General features: G+C 27.2%; 1 protein-coding gene across 3 annotated transcripts in view; it reads left to right on the forward strand.

Annotated features, from left to right (window-relative positions):
- The window catches only part of LOC129984503 (spectrin alpha chain-like), a 40,584-nt gene extending 20,955 nt beyond the window's left edge, over positions 1-19,629 (forward strand). For 2 of the 3 annotated variants that reach the window (XM_056094395.1, XM_056094396.1), the window contains exons 27-48: positions 428-609; positions 1,521-1,620; positions 2,317-2,358; positions 3,750-3,898; positions 4,556-4,745; positions 5,772-6,308; positions 7,002-7,315; positions 8,454-8,682; positions 9,400-9,546; positions 9,852-10,110; positions 12,699-12,775; positions 12,961-13,097; positions 13,488-13,560; positions 13,941-14,057; positions 14,166-14,345; positions 14,876-14,988; positions 15,115-15,132; positions 15,460-15,514; positions 15,835-16,031; positions 17,309-17,362; positions 17,547-17,841; positions 18,993-19,629. In XM_056094395.1, coding sequence (XP_055950370.1) covers positions 428-609; positions 1,521-1,620; positions 2,317-2,358; positions 3,750-3,898; positions 4,556-4,745; positions 5,772-6,308; positions 7,002-7,315; positions 8,454-8,682; positions 9,400-9,546; positions 9,852-10,110; positions 12,699-12,775; positions 12,961-13,097; positions 13,488-13,560; positions 13,941-14,057; positions 14,166-14,345; positions 14,876-14,988; positions 15,115-15,132; positions 15,460-15,514; positions 15,835-16,031; positions 17,309-17,362; positions 17,547-17,841; positions 18,993-19,121 — 3,594 coding nt within the window. In that variant the 3' untranslated portion in view covers positions 19,122-19,629. The remainder of the gene's footprint in view (positions 1-427; positions 610-1,520; positions 1,621-2,316; positions 2,359-3,749; positions 3,899-4,555; positions 4,746-5,771; positions 6,309-7,001; positions 7,316-8,453; positions 8,683-9,399; positions 9,547-9,851; positions 10,111-12,698; positions 12,776-12,960; positions 13,098-13,487; positions 13,561-13,940; positions 14,058-14,165; positions 14,346-14,875; positions 14,989-15,114; positions 15,133-15,459; positions 15,515-15,834; positions 16,032-17,308; positions 17,363-17,546; positions 17,842-18,992) is intronic. The other variant, XM_056094397.1, reaches the window with a different exon arrangement.
- Positions 19,630-20,458: the final 829 nt, after the last annotated feature.

Genomic DNA, 20,458 nt, shown 5'->3' on the forward strand with positions numbered 1-20,458 from the left:
TTCTTTAAAATAGCTACAATGAATTTCATTTTACATTAGTTCTTTTAAATTTAAGGTAATCAAAGAAATAATTCCAGATATAAATTTTGAAAACAAATGAATTATTTTCAAAGATAAAGTAACAATTTCAAGCATGAAAAATTCTATATACATACATGCTTTTAATTAAGGGGGGATTTTTGTTATATTATGAAACTAAAGATTAATTTTTATTTTGAATGATATTAGATAATAAACTGAATAACATTTAAGATTTAAATAATGTTGTAAAGCATAAAATTTGGGCCTTTATTAGATATGTTTTGAAAAGACAATATATGAATATATATTAAGAATGAATAAATGGGGGAAAAAGTTTCAGAAGTTTGAGTGTTGATTGAAAACTTAACTCATATTCTTCTAAATAGAATTTCCCCCCCCCCCCTAGATTCGCAGCTTAGATGATACAGCAAGCCGCTTGATGCAAACTCATCCAGAAGCAGCTGAGACTATTTATACAAAACAAAAGGAAATCAATGAAGAATGGACACAACTTACTGCTAAGGCTAATGCTCGCAAAGAAAAACTGTTGGATTCTTATGACTTGCAGCGTTTCTTGGCAGATTACAGGTAATTTTTCTTTGATTTTTTTTTTTTCAGATTTTCATCATTTGTGAGTAAATTTGTTTAATTTTGGTGTTTTTTTAAAAAGCATTACTGAAATTTACAAAAATATTAATCCTGATTTATATGTTTTAAAATTTTCTATTAATACATTTTTTTAAAAATTAAATTATAATTATCCTATTTTGAATCTTATTCTATTTTATTTCATATCATTTTAATTTGATTTAATCAAATAAAATATATCAATGTATTAGTTACCACTATATCCTTTGCACATGTTGAACTATTACAAGGATTTAATTCTGTTTGACTGACTCTTGGTATGGACGAGATTTTCCAGATCACACCCATTTTCATACTACAGTAATTGCTTTCGGGCCCTTTCTGAATCTAATTAAAAGAAGACTTGGTCTTACATTTGCAGCAAGAATATTGCATAATATTCATTTTAAGATACAGTTTGTTTGTTTGTTTTTTCCCTTTGAAATATTATTGAACTCATTCTAACATTACATTTTATGTAGACTGTTATGGTTTATATAGTCTTTGAGTCATTTGATATTGTCTTTGATGTTGAATAAATTGAAATTTGGTAGTAATATGGAAATTCTTAAAATTGTAATTAATCTCATTTAGAAATTAATGATCTTGATTTGATGATTAAATAGTATGCCATATTATTTCAATGCACAAGAATGTTTCAAGGTTAGATTATATTTTGAAATGTGCATATTATGTCAATGATGTGTGTTTATAAAACTTCAATATCTGTAAATGTGCTGAAAGCAGTAATTTTTTCAATCGATTACTCACTGTTGTTCTTTTTGAATTAATTTATCTGTTATAACTTTTAAACATTATATTGCATTTCTATAATGTTTGTTCACAAAATATTTTTTTTTTTCATTCAATAGAGATTTGATGTCATGGATACAAAGCATGATGAGTCTTGTCTCTTCAGAAGAATTGGCTAATGATGTGACTGGTGCAGAAGCATTACTTGAAAGACATCAGGTGTGTAAGATTTTATTTATTTCATTTACAGTGAATTTTTTTTCCTTGGAAGATTTTTTTATATAAAATGCCTTATTTTGCTTTTACCTATAATTTTCCTACTTTCGCTTTTACTGCCTTTTTATCTGCGACTCAGAATTTTGCTTAGAAAGAAAAGAAAAGAAAAATATATATATATATAAAATTTATTTGATCTGTTTTGAATTTTGGCAGAATATCCATAAATGTTTCTATAATCTGCTAAAATAGATAAATATGCTGTCAGATATATCTTTATTTCCTTATCCAGATATTCAATATTCTAGAATGTTAAAATGGAAATCATTTTTTGTTTGAGTAAACGTAACTGTAAATTTTTTAAGATCATTTCAAATCTTTTAATTGCATTTTTGTTCTTGCTTTCATTTATTTTTTTTTTTAAAATGTAAATATTTTTAAAGTTAAAACCAAGTATGTTTTTTTTTTATATTTATGAATTGTTTAAACCAGTTAAAGGTGATTTAAAATATAAACTAGTGCAATCAGTGTGCTTAATGTTTAGTATGATTTTAAAGAAGTGTTTAAAAAAAATTCTAAATTGTTTTTTGATTCTTGAAAATAAAAAAATAAAAAAAGAGAGAGAGAGATGAATATTATTTTTTTCCCCTGATTGCAAATTAAATTCACTGTTTCATTTCAAAATTTGATTTCTTTTAGAATTATCGCTCTGAAATTGATGCTCACTATGGTATCCCACAGGTATAAAAAAAATAGCAGAATTTCAGCTTGAAGTAAATTAACAGCATCTCTGTTGTAACTCTGCAAACAAATTCTGTGCTTTTATGAACAGCTATGCTATTTTAACCGCATTTAAGCTTCTAAATTTTAAATGTGATGTGCTTTATTTTGTTCAACTTATTTTTAAACTAATAATAATAATAATAATGTTTGGCTTTTCTTATACATTGTGATAAATTTTTTGACATGTGGAATTTGGCTATCTATCAATGTATACAGATTTTTGAAGTTTTAATACAGAACTTTACCTGGACTGAAGTAGTTTAAATTAATTACTGCTAATTCTGGTTGATGAAGTATTTGCTCATAAAATTCAAACTATGTGTGAGAATATTGCAAATAATTTCATCGTATACTACTGTATTTTTGCAGAAAAACAGCATTTATAAATTCTCATTAGATATAGAGGAGCATGCACTTTGTTGCCTATCATTTAATTAGTTGTATACCCATATTAAATTCATTTTTAGTAGCATTTTAACCCAGTTTCCTATTGGGTAAGAAAGCAATATTTTATTTTGCATGAGGAACTTCTGAGTTGAAAATAATTGTCTGAGCTCATAATTTTTTTATTTTTGTTTAAATTTTTATAAATAATATAAGTAGATTTCGCGCATAGCTTTTATTTATGCATGCATATATTAAATAAATTTCTTAATCATAGTTTATTGCAATCAATATATCTTAAGTTTTCTGTTTCACTAATTTATTTATCCAATATTAAAGCATAAAATATTTATAAGCTGCTTTTGTTTATTCTCTTCTCCTCTACCTTCCTCTTTTTTCTCTTAAGTAAAATAAGTATTAAATGCATACTAAAGTACTTATTCTATGCAGTACATTACTGAACATTACAACATAAAGCATTTAATATTTTTCTTTTACAATTTACATGACATAATTTTATATCTATCTATCTATATATATATATGAGAAAATACATTGTATGAAAATGAAATTAGACATTCAGTTATTTTACTACATATTTCAGAATTAAGAGTAGGATTTTTTTTAGCATGTTTCCTGTCATCATTCACTGTTTATTATAACATAGAACTTTTTAAATCTTTTGCTATTATCTGCTTGTAAGAACTTATAATGATTCATTTATTTATAACTAAAATTAATATTGTTCATTTTTTAAATTAAAATTCATTATCTTAGAAGATAGTGTGTCGAATTCCTTTTTCATCAACTTACATATTTAATTAAATGATTCATTTATTCATTGCATAAATGATTCATTCTTGTAAGTATTGCCAAACTCTATTCTTTTTTAAACATTGAATCACTTTTATCATATTTTGATGTGTTAGACCTCTTATTTATACAAATCTGAACTTTTAATACAGGAACATCGTACTGAAATCGATGCTCGAGCAGGAACTTTCCAAGCTTTTGAAATGTTTGGACAACAATTACTGCAAAGTGGCCATTATGCTAGTGTGGAAGTTCAAGAAAAAATTGAGAAAATGAATGAAGCAAGACAAAAACTAGAAAAGTAAGTTGTCTACCTGATTTTTTAGGTATTTAATTTTATTGAAAAATATTATTTAGAAAAATCTAAAATTTGAAACTATTCGACTTAAACATTTCTTTATATAAGTGGAATTAAGGTCTTCATAAATTTCAGATTTGTTATCTTGCAAATTTATATATGTGTAGCTCTTACAGCAATTTTATACTGCTTCATTATCATTCTAAATAATAAATCTTGCCATATTGTGTTTTGAATCCTTGACTTTGAATTTTGGCAGCTGATTGATCAACTTTACTCTGAATTGATGTTACCGTAGTGTATATCTAACTAGAATCTTTTCTTGTATCAAAACTTCTTAAAAAGCCGATTTTCAAATATATTCACTTTATATTAGTTCTTTCTCTATCTTTTTTTCCCCCTTTATTTATTTATTTTTGTATCCTTTATTAATTTTTTTGGATATAAAATGAATTCTTGCCTTACCTTTGTGCATTCTTTTTTATATGTAGATTACAATTTCAATGACAAAGCTTTTTATTTTTGTCTTATACAAGAATAAAATGAAAGTTGTGAATGTTTTTATACTATTTATTAAATGTCTATCTACCTATCTCTCTCACTATATATATATATATAATTGAAATTGTATATTAAGCAGATAACAATTATTTTCTTTAGAGCTTGGATTGATCGACGCATGAAACTTGATCAATGTCTAGAATTGCAGTTGTTCTACCGAGATTGTGAGCAAGCTGAGAACTGGATGGGTAGCCGAGAAGCCTTCTTGAGTTCTGATGATATGGGTGGTGACAATGTAGAATCTCTTATCAAAAAGCATGAAGATTTTGATAAAGCTATCAATGCACAGGTAATTCCTTAAATATTCTGTTTGTAACATAATATTTAATTCAACATTCGATTACTCATATATTTTGTGGCTAATTTTACTCAAAGTCTTTTCATCAAAAATGTCTTCCTCTGGACGTTTTGCACAATGATCAGTAATGGCCATTAGAATTTCTCTCTTGATTTCCACTTCATTATTTATTATGGTCATTCATTTCCTAAACAGGAGAATAGTAATTCCTATGTGTTTATAATATATAATTATTTTTGGTATAGATTGTAATACATACATTATATATGATAGTTTTTGTATTAATTTATTTTTGTTTTAATATATAAATATATATTATAAATTCCAGACATTTTTATCAGCAACTGAAAGAATTAGGTAACTATTAAAAGGATCATAGCAGACATCTTTTAATTCTATTATTAGCTATTTATAGAGTAATATATCACTTTTTAACTCACTTTTTTTGCAAAATGTATTTTAATTTTACTTTGTTCCTTTTAGTTTTAGTAAAGTTTAGATTCATTCCTTTTTTTTTTTTTTTCTATTTACTACCTGTTATATTTTTAGAATTATTATTATTATTATAGGTATCGTAATCCATTCTGCATTGTGAAAGAAATAACCCAATTAATTTCTTATATTCTTATTATTGTTAAACCTTTTTGATCATTACTAACAATGGTTGTCTCTAATCTCAAGAATATTTTTACATCATTTTTCATTCCTCTTAAAATAAGTCTTATTGAAGTATGTCATGATATAATTAAATTCTTGTCAACTGAAATAAAATGAGGATTAATAGAGAATAAACTAGTTTATAGGTTGTAGAGGAGTTGTAGGCTATTATTTTTCTCTACATTAGAAGACACTGTAATTTTTCTTACCTGTATTCTGTTCTTGTTCTTATAATTCCTTTCTCTTACCATAATGCATTTATATATTGAATGTCTATTTTTAAGAATTAATAAAAAATAAAATGTAAAGATAAAAAATTAATTTCTAAAAGTGTTCATTCAGTGTTTTGTTTTCATTTAGGAAGAAAAAATTGCTGCTCTTGCAGCTTTAGCAGACCAGTTAGTTGCTGCTGAACATTATGCATCAGATGCCATCAATGAAAAGAAAGACCAGGTCCTGGAAAGATGGCACCATCTGAAAGACAATTTGATCAAGAAACGATCTAAATTGGGAGAATCCATGACTCTACAGCAATTCAGCCGAGATGCTGATGAAATTGAGAACTGGATAACTGAAAAATTGCAGATGGCCATGGACGAGTCTTACAAAGATCCTACTAATATTCAGAGCAAACACCAGAAACACCAAGCATTTGAAGCAGAATTGGCAGCCAATGCTGACCGCATCCAATCTGTTTTGGCTAATGGACAGAATTTGATTGATCAACATCAATGTGCTGGTTCTGAAGAAGCTGTTCAAGCTCGCCTCAGTTGCTTAGCTGAGCAATGGGAGCATCTTACAAAGAAAACCATTGAAAAGAGCATTAAAATCAAGGAAGCAAATAAACAGAGAACTTTCAATGCTGCAGTCAAAGACATTGACTTCTGGCTTGGTGAAGTAAGTTAATTTGCTTGTTAAATATTTGTTGATTAAATGAAAATATACTTATAATAATCAGCAGTGGGAATTTTGTATTATAATGAATTAGCGTTAGCATTAGTACAAAGATATTCTGTTCATACATTGATTTTCTTCATTGAACTCTAGTATTATTAATTTCTCTTGTAAATTTCCATTCTTATTAATTTACAAACATTTTAATCTTTAAGTTTTATTTAGCTCTTTTTTTGTTGTTATTATTTGAAATAAAATAAAGATTTCAATGGCTGGTAGTAGAGGCTTGATATTTTTGTCTAAAGGATTACTTTGAGACCTGATTCCTCCAAATATATATAACCTGGTTCACATATATAGCTCTACAAAATTGTTTGATATATATAAAAGTAAAGTTTGACAAAAAAAAATAATACTTTGAACTATTATGAATTACCTTTATTTGTTCTCCAAAAATGACCATTGTCTTGTTTTTGCAATATTTGATATTTTTATTTTAAAAATATTTACATATCGATTACAGGCTTAACAGTTAAAACTTAATATTTATTTTAAAATTAACATAGTTTACTGCATGAAGAATGATGTATTAAAATTATATTCCTAAATTGAAAACTAATATATCTTTTTGATATGTCATTGCTTCATTTCATTTCAAATCCCAGTGCATTAAAAAATATATATATTCATCTTTAGGTGGAGTCTTTATTAAAATCTGAAGAATCTGGAAAAGATTTAGCTTCTGTTCAGAATCTGATTAAAAAACATCAACTAGTGGAAGCAGATGTTAATGCACATGAAGATCGAATTAGAGATATGAACAACCTTGCTGACAGTTTAATTGAATCTGGCCAGTGTGATGCTGCTGTGATTGAAGAAAAACGTAGTTCCATCAATGAGCGATACAACCGTGTTAAAACCTTGGCTAGCCATCGTAGAGATAGACTTAATGAAGCTAATACTTTACATCAGTTCTTCAGAGATATTGCTGATGAAGAATCTTGGATAAAGTAAGCAAATGTTCATGATTTTTTTATATATATATAAATACTATTTGAAGGAAAATGCTTTAATTGTTATTATTGATTGTATTGCACTATACTGTTTATTAAAAAGAATGTTTTGTATTCAATGAAGCATTAAATTTACAATGGTATCTCTAGTGTTAAATGGGGGGGGGGATCTGTGCTTCCTTATCTACATAAGTTAAAATAGCTAGATATAGTTGTAAAGTGTTATGTTGTTCAAGCAATTTTACATTGATTTGCTTCTGACAATTCTATGCTCTTATTTAATCAACTAGCTATTAAATTATATCTTTTAAAATTCTGTAAGTTCAGTTAGATGGAAATGTTAATCTTTCCAGGAATATTAGTTATATTTGATTTCAGATAAATCATTTAAATACGACTTCATAATACTGCCAAATTGCTAATATTAAAATTATTTATTTTCGTTGTTTTATATGTGTTGTATTCACTGTGCATATGAACTTTTCTAATTGAAATAGTTTCAACTCATCATAGCACTATTAAAAATGAGAATATCTGGTTCACATATCTTTTTAAATTTTGGAATATTGTGACTTTTTTATTTATTTAAGTGTTTTTTAAATTAAACAGAATCCTTCTTATTTAGCTTTTGATAATAGAAGAAAATCACACTTTTAAATATTTTATGAAATAATGAAAATGGTTCAAATTTCTGTGGAATAATGTAATATTAATTTTAAAAATATTTTTCAAAAATTAACGAAATTCAGGAAAAATTTACACATATAATAAATTGATAAAGAATAACTACTTTAGACATTAAAAAGACTTTTTTTTTAAAAAAATTTGAAACAGTATTAAAATTATTTTTGTGCAATAATATTTTTGGAAAATACTCCAAGAAAATGCCAAAATCCAGCTGAATTATTAATTTAAGTTCTAATTAAAAGTTTTAAAAAGGAAATATACATTCTCAGTTTCCACAGTATATATGTGACAAATTTGATAGAGAAGATGCCAAATTTGTTAGAGAAATGATTTGGCCTATAGAATACCCACACACGCACATTCATCTTTGTCATTAGTAAAAATTGAGCTCATTTTGATTATGTGATATAAATTTTTTATTTGAAACTAATGTATATATTATTACTAGGGAAAAGAAGTTGCTGGTTAGCTCTGATGATTATGGTCGTGATTTAACTGGTGTTCAGAACCTGAGAAAAAAACATGTTCGTTTGGAAGCAGAATTGGCTGCTCATGAACCTACCATTGAAGCAGTGCAGGAAGCTGGACAGAAATTAATGGCTGAATCTAATCTAGGAGTGCCTGAAATTGAGTTAAGATTGAAGAATTTGGATAAAGCTTGGCAGGAGCTTAAAAAGGTGTGTTTTCCCATTTTACTCTGCTTTATGGATTCTTAGAATCTTAATAATGTTTCATTATTTCTGTCAGTGATTAAGTTTAATGAAAGATGTATAACCATTCTTATAGTTGATACAAATCTATCAGAATAAAACAAGTTAATCTCCAAAAATTGTAAAAAGGATTTGAAAAATAATAAAATAAAATCTTAAATTTGGATAATAAAACAGATTTATTATGTAAGAAGTTAATTTGAGCAAATGTCTTATAAAACATAAAATAGTTTATTAAATGTGAAAAGCCATTAATTAAAAAACATTTTTGGACGTGCTTTCTGTTTCATTATAATCAGAAGTGATGGATTAAAAAAAGTATTTTAAAAAGTACTGGTTACAAACAAGGCCTCAAGTTATCTAAAATAATGAAATTCGTGTTAAATGCAGTACATATTGGATCCTACTCGCCAAACAGTGGATGATTTGTGCATAAAGTGAATGTGACCAATGATAAGGCTTGTCAGTTTAATGTCAAATCATTGCATTGATAAAACAGGCTATAAACTTATCATAAGTTTCAGAGAATCCTCCTTTTTTTGTCTTCATAAATATATTATATAAGTATTATCTTGAATATATATTAAACCATCAATACATCTAAATAAATATTTACTGAAAGATATAATGTAGTGTTTTATTTGTCATTATTTCATATTAATTCTGTTCCCTTTTTTTTTGTAGATGACTTCTGATAGAGGAATCAAACTCAATGAATCTCTGGCATATCAGAATTTCTTAGCAAAACTAGAAGAGGAGGAAGCATGGATCTCCGAAAAGCATCAGCTACTTAATGTTGAAGATTATGGTGATACAATGGCAGCTGTTCAGGTAAATCTCTTAATTATAATCTTTTTAAAAATATTGAGCTTTAAGTAACTCTTTATCACTTTGAAGTAGAATAAAATGATATAATGCACTCAAGGTCTATAAAATGTACAAAGTTATAATGAAAAAAGTTGCTCATATTCAAGATAATAAAATTTTTACAATGGAATATTTCAGAAATTGTATTTATCGTAGCTCACGATAGTTTTCATAATGATCATTCTTCTAATATTTAATAGTCATCTCTAAAAATTTTAATTATAATTATTGTATTATTTCTGTATTAATTACCATTTTTTCATTTTTAGGGACTCTTGAAAAAGCACGAAGCATTTGAAATTGATTTTGCTGTACATCGAGATAGATGTGTAGGAATATCTTCAGAAGGCCAGCAACTGATTGCTGAAGGAAATCACCACACAGAAAGTATCAGCCACAGACTACAGCAGCTACATGACCGTCTTAATGCCCTAGATACCAGTGCAACCAGGAGAAAGAGTAAACTGAAGGACAATTCAGCATACTTACAATTTATGTGGAAGGCAGATGTTGTTGAGAGCTGGATTGGTAAGTTTCATTGTTTTAATGATGGCTACTTATAAATCATAAAGTTGTTAAAATCAGTCACCAATCTGTTTTTACTGTTCAAAAATTTACTCAAAGTTCAAATATACTTAAATAAGCCTATAACATTCAAATACATTGGCACAAGGATGAAAATATTACCAAGCAGATAAAATGGGTAAATTATTTTTCAGTCAAGTCGCTGTAAAGTAAAATATTAGATGCCAACAATGATAGTTTTAACTCAATAACTTTATCTGTAGTTAACTTATTTCTTTCCATTCATTTGCAGTCTGTTGTATCTGTGTTGGCCTTATTTTCCATTACATTGTATTTTTACTTAAAAATTCTTATAAGGCATAGTTTAGAGTGAATTTGTGGGAAATTCTGAGAATAAATTCACTGTTTACCATTTCTCTGTAAATGAAAAACAAATTCATACATTTCATTTCGGTAACAGCGAAACATAGCAGCTATAATAAACAATTTTGAAAATAAAATAAAGCTCATTTTATTTAAAAACTTGAGGAATATAAACTTTCGAAATAAAAAATGTTGTAGTTGACTACAAAGAGATTATCAGGTTCTTATATTCTGACCTCTGCCACAAGAAAAAAAAAATTTAGTGACTAGACAAGTGGATGATACTTGGCATGGAAATGAGATATCCCCAGCATTTTGGAGGTGAAAAGAACCAGTTGGAAATCTCATTTCACTTTGTACTTCAGATCATGCTTGATGCATGCATTTTATGATTTTCTGATAGAATTCTTTCTTGGTCTGTTTCTTCTGTCTTTATTCTAAGTTGTCAGAGAGTATGTGCCACTTATGTTGATTATATTATAGGTTTGTCTTATAGAAGGGTTGCATTTAAAAGTGAAAAGACTTGCATTCTTAAACACATGCTTTAATTCACAATTTTCCCCCCATTTTTTGAAGAGAAGAAAGCATAGATTCACTAAAAAATACCAATTTCAAATGATATTTAGAGAACTGGAAAAGGGAAAGGTATTTCTGTAGAGACATTTAAAAAGATAAAATGTGAGGTAAAATCGCTTAATAACAGTAAAACAAATATCTTATCTTCACACAGAAAAAGACCATTTTGAAACTGCAGTAGTAATGACTTTGACAAATTATTTGGGACTTCTACATGAAAGAGAAATGCATTCCTTCTACTGGAAAATTGCTCCCAGTGTTAAAAGGAAAAAAAATTATATGGAAAAGAGTCGTTGAGACAAATTCTACTTTCAATGGATTTTTTTTTTTTTTTTAAATGTACAACTGACAAAAGATTTTGATTTAAAAGCAAGATATTGTTGAGATATAAATATTTGAGAACATTGAAAAAAAATTCAAGAAGAGAATTTGATTTAAATTAATGGCACTTGGGTAGACAGAAATTTAGCCATAAATGTTGGCAAGATGATTTTATGGAAGATCTTTGTACAAATATCGGTCTCATTGTTGTATGTGGAGGTTCAACACATGGATCTGTTGATGGAACTGAGCTTTGTTTACATAGCTTCTTCAAGTAAGAGATCACCATGGACAGACCTATTAGAAAAGTAGATTGTTGAAAATATTTTACCTAATTTGCAGCCTCATAGTATAATCTGCTTGAACAATGCTCCCTACCATTCTGTGCAAATGATGCTCCTATAAAATATTCAGCTAAAACGAACAATACTTGAATAGTTGGAAGTAAAATTCATTATGACACGATCATGAGAAAAGCAAAGTTGTTTGAAATCATTTCAAAACTTGTGCCCAAATCCCTAACTTGTTATGTAGAACAATTTTTTAAAGAATCTGGACACAAAATTGCTAGATTGTCTCCCTAACATTATGATCTGAACCCCATTAAAAGTGCATGATCATCTGCGAAATGTTGCATTTGAGGTAAAAAAAAAAATCTTAACTGCCTTAATATAACTGGCAAGTTTGAACAATCTATAATTATTGATTTAAAATGCTTTACAATATGAATACAAATAGTACAGAAAGAATAGAAAAAAATTCTGTGAACACATTAAATATGTAGAGAATATTTATTGGAGAAAAAAAACAGGATAATGGAAGAAATTGTGGAGAAAATATTTATTAATCTATTGCATAGTAATTCAGTTTCTTTTTTGAATAAAGATATTTCAAATGACTCCGATATTGGTACAGTATAGGAAATAGTTATCAAATATTTATATTTTGATTAATATTTCATAAATTCTTCAAAGAATATGAAATAAACAATTATTTTCAAAATAATAATTTTGCCTATTTGTTTATTTTTAACTTTTTCATATTTTTTATACATACCGAAAAAATATAGAGAATTTCTTTTCCTGATTTTTGTGGAATCTTGTGACAGTCTTCTGTAATTATTAAATTTTTTGGGAAAATAATTTCTGTATTGACTATTTTTATTTTTTCAATTCTCAATAAAAAAATAATTTTATGAACTATAAAGAGTCAAAGCTTATTATTATAATCAAAGTAAATTATTATAATCAAAATAAATATTTTCTAGTCTTAAAATTTACAATGCAAATTGTTTTATTTTACAAAATTTTGGAATGTTTATTCCCATTTAGCTGACAAAGAAACACATGTTCGATCTGAAGATTATGGCCGTGATTTGTCATCAGTACAGACTCTTTTAACCAAACAAGTAAGTTTCAATTTTTGTTTTTACTTCTAATGTCTTTCTCAAGATTTAATTATTGCTAAGTCATCTGAAACTGTTACTGGCAATTTTTTTAGACTATTGACTTTGTACAGATATACAAAGTTTTTTTCAGATGTACAAAGTTTTATTTATTCACTTTCTAATAATATGTTTTATATTCTTTGAAGGAAACTTTTGATGCTGGTTTGGCAGCTTTTGAACAAGAAGGAATTCAGAGTATAACACAACTAAAAGACCAGCTTCTGACAGCTAATCATGAACAGACATCAGCTATAGTTAAACGTCATGATGATGTAATGGGAAGGTATGCAATTTCTAATATCTTATTTTCTGCCGTTAATTTTGATACCTGGATTTTTCAAACTTTAAAACTGTGATAAATTAATTTTAATCATGTATTGTGTGCTAACTTGTGGACTGAAGTGTGTTAAAAGTGAAGTATTGAATATCACAAAAAAAAAAAAAATTGATCAATCTATAGAAATATCAAATTAATTTCTATTTTATATGAAATATTTTGAGAACCTCTGTTACATTTTAATGAAAAAAATGTTTGTTATTGTTTTCACTTATATTCTTTACTGGTATTTCAGTTGCACTTTATTCAATTATAAATTGAATTTTATTTCCCCTAAAACTTGCTCAAAAATTTTATTCATTTTGCTGAAATCTTAATTTGTGTTTTCTTTTACAGGTGGCATAATCTTTTAGCAGCATCTGAAGCCAGGAAACAACGTTTGCTTCACATGCTTGAGCAGTTCAAGCAGGTAATGAGAATTCTGCTACTCTTCTCTCATAAAACTTATTTGTGAAAATTATAAACTGTTAAATTAATTTTCTGCTTTTGTGATTTTTATTTTATGAAGGTATAATCATGTAAATTCATTTTTAGTCAAATTTTAAAAATTTTAATGTCTGTCATTAGACATAATTTAATTGGTGTGAATGAAAAATAAATAAAGCAAGTATATAGTGTGCATTTTTTTTAATTATTATTATTATATCTTCTGGTAAATCTAGGCACATTTAGAAAAATGTAATGTTTTTACTTTCAGAAAATTTATTATTGATTTTGAGAAAAAATATAGCTATTTCTTTAAAGCTTTAACAACTCATCTGATTATTGGACATTTTCTCTCCTTTCTAGATTGAAGAATTGTTTCTTACCTTTGCCAAAAAAGCTTCTGCTTTCAACAGTTGGTTTGAAAATGCAGAAGAAGATCTTACTGATCCTGTCCGCTGCAATTCTATTGAAGAGATTAGAGTATGTTTTCTTTTATCTGTCAGTTAATTATTATATTATTATTAATTGTACACCAACATAAATTATAATTCCAAAGCATTTTAATAGTAATTTTATGTTCTTATTTAGGCTCTGCGTGAGGCTCATGCACAATTCCAAGAGTCTTTGAGTTCAGCACAAGCAGACTTTGAAGTATTGGCTGCCCTTGATCAACAGATTAAATCTTTTAATGTTGGGGCCAATCCCTATACTTGGTTTACAATGGAAGCTTTAGAAGATACCTGGCGTAACTTGCAGAAAATTATCCAGGTAAATTATTAGATGATGTGTTGTTTTTCATCTGCTTTAGGGCAGAGGAAATTAACTTTAAAATAATGTTTAAGATGCATATTTTATAAATTATCTGTTTCGTGAAATGAGCATTATTAAGCTGTTATAGTATATAATTGTGATTTTTGATAGAACTTGTTATATGTTGTAAAAAATTGTTTCCATTATAAATTACTTGCCTTGAGCTTGATTTAATATGCATGATGTTAAAAACAAAATTCTCAGTTTGTCCATTTAAAAAAAAAAAATGTTTTTCTTCTCTATGATTATTTAATTTATCAAAGGATTATTTAATAAAATAATTAGTTATTATTTTAATTAGTAATGTATTGTATTTTTAAATGGATTTCATCTTTTATTTTGTCAAACATAATTTCAAGGTATATTATAACTGAAACACTTTGCAATAACCGAAAAAAAAAGTTGTTGTTTATTCTAATGGTGTATTTTATTGATATATATATATATATTACTTATTTTTATTTACCTAAAGTTATTTACATTTGTAGGAGCGAGATGTTGAACTATCCAAAGAAGCTCAGAGACAGGAAGAGAATGACAGATTGAGGCTTGAATTTGCTAAACTTGCTAATGCTTTCCACCAGTGGCTCACGGATACAAGGTTTGTGAAAATAAAAAAAATTTATAATGTTGCAATTAAAATTCAAATTTTATGAATTATTAATTATGATTTATATCTTATATCAAATGTTTTACTAATGTTTTACTTTTTTTTCCCCCCATGTAGGATGTGGCTGCTAGACGGGTATGTGTAAATTATTGATTCCTCATTGATTATATTTAATTAGAATATTTAAGTGAATAATTGCTTAGAATATTTAACTACATGTATATTTATATTTGATATAATTTAACTTTTCATAAATTTATATTTTTAATTAATTTCTAAAAATATGAATTTAGTAGTCAATAAATTGATTCAAATATTATTTGCAATGATTTTTTTAAACTTTTCAGTCTTATTACTTAATCAAATCTTAAAATAGTTATTTCATATTGTATTACTTGTATGAATTGCTCTTTTTCATTCAGTTATTAATAAATGATTTTTTTCACATTCATTTCTGTTTAGTTCATCTATGTTGGAAGGTACAGGTTCTTTAGAAGCTCAGTTAGAGGCTACTAAAGTAAGTACTATGGTTTCATATAATAATTGAAGTGTTTTGTTCAGACAAATTTCATTATGATTCTTAATATAATTTTTGATTTTTTAATGAAAATTATAATAAATAGGCATTAGAATTATGACAAAAAAAGATTCATTAAAATGTATGATTAAACAATTAAATATATTGATTATTTCAAAATAGTGATATTTTAGCACACACGAAGTAACCTTTCTATAGTATGAAGTGTGTTCTGTTTCAATTATTTTTTTAAGTGAAAAGGGGAAATTTGTTTTGTTTGATAGTTCTATTAAAGATTTTTTCTCATTTGTTTTTTTTAGCGTAAAGCTGCTGAGGTTCGAGCCCGAAGAGCAGAGCTCAAACAAATTGAAGATCTTGGAGCTTTATTGGGTGAACACCTTATTCTTGACAATCGTTATACAGAGCACAGTACTGTTGGTCTTGCACAACAATGGGATCAATTAGATCAACTAGGTATGAGGATGCAACATAATCTGGAACAGCAAATACAAGCCAGGTAAGAGATTCATTTTAAATAAAATAAATAAATAATTTTTATAATAAAAAATTATTATGTGGTTTTAATTTATTATGTATATTAATAAAAATGGATTTAATATGAGTTAATATTTGTTTTATTAGCTTTTCTTTCTCGGTAATTTAAATGCTGTATCTGCAGAATCATTTTCATTGTTTATCAAGCTGAGATAGTTGTTGTACTGATATATTACTAGCATATTCTTCTCTCAGCCTCTGACTTTTATCTGTGGCATGCACTGTTCCTCATATCCTAGTATATTCCACTTTACTTTTCTGTTCTATTGTGTCTCTATATGTGTCATTGACCTGTTGTTGAGAAATGACTAAACTCAATAACTACACACATAAGTAATAAAGATTGCTGACCTTATAGACCAAGGTTTAGAAAAATAGTAAGTGCTTTTCTGTTTCCCCACTGAAATTTGTTTCCTTTATAAAATATGCAATAAAAAAAAGGCCTTGTTGACATGGTGGTAAAGTCTTGGCTTTGGAAGCTGAGAATTTTAAGTTCAAGACCTGATTCCACCGAAGAACCGTTGTGTAAACAGGTCTGATGCATGTTAAATCCGTCAGGGTCAAACGTCCTCCCGCTGGTATGGTGTGGAAGTTTGGTGAGAGGGGTGCCAGCTCAGGTGTCAGCTTCGTAATCTGACTGCAGTACAAAATTACGAGGTCTGTCCCAAATTAACCGTTAAAAAATGGGACGTTAATGTAACTAAAAATAAGCAATCGAAAAAATTGTTTGAGATGAATATTAAACTGACAGATCCAAGCAAATATTTATGAATGGGAGGAAAGTATCTAGAACCCAGAAGCAAGGAAGGACAATCCAGGAATTAACTTTGAAAGGTATAGTTTAAAGTATAAATATGTTTTAATTTCAGTATTTAAAGTGTTGCACAATAGAAGCATGTCATCATGACTATTTACCTTAAGATGCAGAATAAGATAAATGAAGGGAGCAAGGAGATTTTCATGCTGATGCTTGACCATTTTGGTGGGTAAAAACAATTTGAGATCACACAGGGCATTATTGTTAAGAGTGTAAAATTTTCTTGCAAATTTCCTCATCTCTTAATATTGAAGTTAAAATAATAATTGATGTATCTTTTTGTTAGTAAGATAAGCAAAATTGTTGTGCATTTTGTGAGGATATTACGGGGGGTTTAATAAGAATTTTAAACATAAAAATATTATATTTCGTAGTTTGAAGCATCTGATATTAATTTAATTTTATCTTCTCTTAAATTTTAGAAACCAGAGTGGTGTATCCGAAGATGCTCTTAAAGAATTCAGTATGATGTTTAAGTATGTATAGACATTTTATTTTCTTACCTTGCAAAGTCTTTGTAATTTTACATTATGTTAAAATGCCTTTGCATAATTTATTTCTCTATATTAAGCAGCAGTGATAGAAAATTTTTTAAGTTGATTTAATTGGAAAAAATAAACAAATGCTAGTTATATTTATCCTCAAATATTTCTAATTCAGACACTTCGACAAAGAAAAATCTGGTAGACTCAATCACTTCCAATTCAAGAGTTGCCTCCGAGCTCTTGGTTATGACTTACCCATGGTGGAAGAAGGTCAGCCTGATCCCGAATTTGAAGCCATTCTTAATGTGGTTGATCCAAACAGAGATGGCTATGTGTCCCTACAGGAATTCATGGCCTTCATGATCTCCAGAGAGACAGAAAATGTTCGCTCTAGTGAGGAAGTTGAAAATGCCTTCAGAGCCATTACTTCTGGTGAAAGACCATATGTTACAGCAGAAGAACTCTATGCGGTAAGTAATTTTTTGGATACAAAAATTTATTTAAAGAGGTAATTTTTTTCAAATTATTTTTAACAATGCAAATATTACCACAATTTTATGATATTCTTAATTGATGTAATTTGACTTCCAGTGTATAGAAAAATTTGTTTCAGAATTCGAACTACAGTTGTAATTCTTAGCAACATACTTTTTAAAATAAAAGTTTAGAAATTTGGTGACAAAAATACTATCTCCCTTATTTTTGTATATTTTGAAGCTTATATATTTCGCTTTTAATTCAAAGGGCCCAGAGGTGTTAATTGCATTAATAATAGAATTTCTGTGGCTTCTGTTCTCTTTATTTCCTACTCTTGCGTCATCTTTAGACAAATTTAATTTTTAAATTGTAATTTTTCAATGAAACTCTTTTTAAATATAAAAAACATTGTTTTTGCACAAATTCAAAGAATTGTCATTTTATTGAAATGAACTGCTGTCATTTATATTGATAAGTGAAAGCTGAACTATCATTTACATATATATGTATAAACAGTTTAGCTTAGATATTTTCATAATTATTGTACATATTGTTACATATTTTCATAAATAAAAAAGAAAGAGCTTAAGATTGTTATTAAATAAAAAAAATATATAAAAGATTTTGGTTTTCCTCACTTATTGATTTTTCTTTTTTATTTGTAAAATTTGAGCATTCTCACCTTCATTTTTTTTTATTCACAAATTTATTTTAGTAATTATTTTATTATTTTAAGCTTTATATTTGTAAAAAAAAATTATCATTGCTTTTGTTACTTGAAATCTTTGTTTTATAAATTTTTCATTGCTTTATTTAAAAAAATTGTTAATCATTATTTAAAATGTATCCCGAAACTTTTCTGTACTTCTTATTATGTAATAGAAATTTTGAAGCCTAAAGAATATTTTAGCTTCTGTACATTAAGGAAATATAGAAATTATTAAGATTGATCTTTCTTAAGCTGAACATGAAATACAAAAATAAGTAGTTCACCTTTTTGGAAGGTTAAAACACCAATAAAGAAAAGTTACATTCCTATTTTGCTATATATAAATATATTCTGCTTTTCTGATATTTAACATATGCATAATATTTTGGTTCTCTTTTGTAATTAATATAATTTTTTTTTTTTTTTCAATTCTAGAATCTTACAAAAGAAATGGCCGATTATTGCATATCCAGGATGAAACCCTATGAAGACAAAAAGACAGGGCGAACGATTCCTGGTGCATACGATTACATAGACTTTACTCACACTCTTTTCCAAAATTAAATATGGTTCAATGTTTCCTGGTGTTTTGTTTCTTTCATAACATTTTGTGATTATGTCGCTTTATTTATGGAGGAAAAGATAGACTTCTTCATTCATCTAGCTTTCATCTTGAATTGGATTGTTAAATCTTTTAGAAACTTTTTATATCTATATTTTATGTTAGATCTCTTAAGAAAAATAGATGTAGAATATTATATATTATATTGTTAAATGAAATTAATTATGATTTAGATTTACAAGCCATATTCCATGCACTTTTTAAAAAAAATATTTTATGCTTATTGAATTTGAAGTAAAGCTACACTGCAGCAATTATTTTGTAAATGTTGTCCAGTGAGGTAATTTGGCCTTTTAATAAATCTCTTATTTTATGTTATATTTTATTGTAGTGTTCTTTGCATGAAAAATTGCAGAATTAATACTTAATGCAATGGGAAAAAAACTCCAACCTGTGCTGAAATACATCACTTTGCTGTCTTTGCAAATAAAAAATATATATTATTTATAAGATATTGTCTCTTTTTTCAAACAAAATGAACATTTATGTTTTGTTATCTAAGTCCCCAAGTTCTGTTACATACTGTTGGGTTAAAAAGAAAAAAAAAAAGTTGTCTTGCCAAAAGGCAAAATAAGATTGTTTTTCCAAGATTTAACAAGAAGAGAATTTCATCCCTTCCATCATTTTTTTTTTTTCGTAACTTCATAAGGCATTCAGCTATGAAACTTTTTCAATGATGTGAACATAAATTATAATTAAAAGGTGAACATTATTTCTCAGCCCATAATTCTTAAATTGTTGCAGCCCTTGAAAGACTTTCTAAACATTACTTTTTTCCCCTTCTTTTATACCTGCGTTTCAATGCAAATGTTATTATGATGGGACAACGATTCATTTAATTTATATTCTTACTTTCAACAATAAGGATAATGTGAAATGGAAATCTTGTTCCCACCATCACCTCTCTCTAAAATAGATGGCCATTTAAAACTCAAATGAGATTTTACTTTCTCTGCAGTACATCTCTCATTATTCAAATTCAATCAAAATTACTGTAGTTTCATGTTAACAGAATAATGTATGCAAAATGTTATGAACATCATTTGAGTATTTAAAATGCAGCAGCAGAAGAAAAAAAAAGTGGTTTTTAGGAAATATTTTTTCATGTGGTTTTTTCCAAAATCATTAAAAATGTATGTGAAAAAATTTACATATAAAAGAGAAGAAAAGCTTGAAAAAAGAAAATTCCAATTTTTCTGTGATGTGAATGGGTAGCTTAATTGTCACTCTCCTCTTCAACAGGAAGACATATAAATACCTTTTTTTTCCATTTGTTTTC

This window comes from Argiope bruennichi, chromosome 9, assembly GCF_947563725.1.
Source record: "Argiope bruennichi chromosome 9, qqArgBrue1.1, whole genome shotgun sequence".
Classification (NCBI taxonomy): domain Eukaryota; kingdom Metazoa; phylum Arthropoda; class Arachnida; order Araneae; family Araneidae; genus Argiope; species Argiope bruennichi.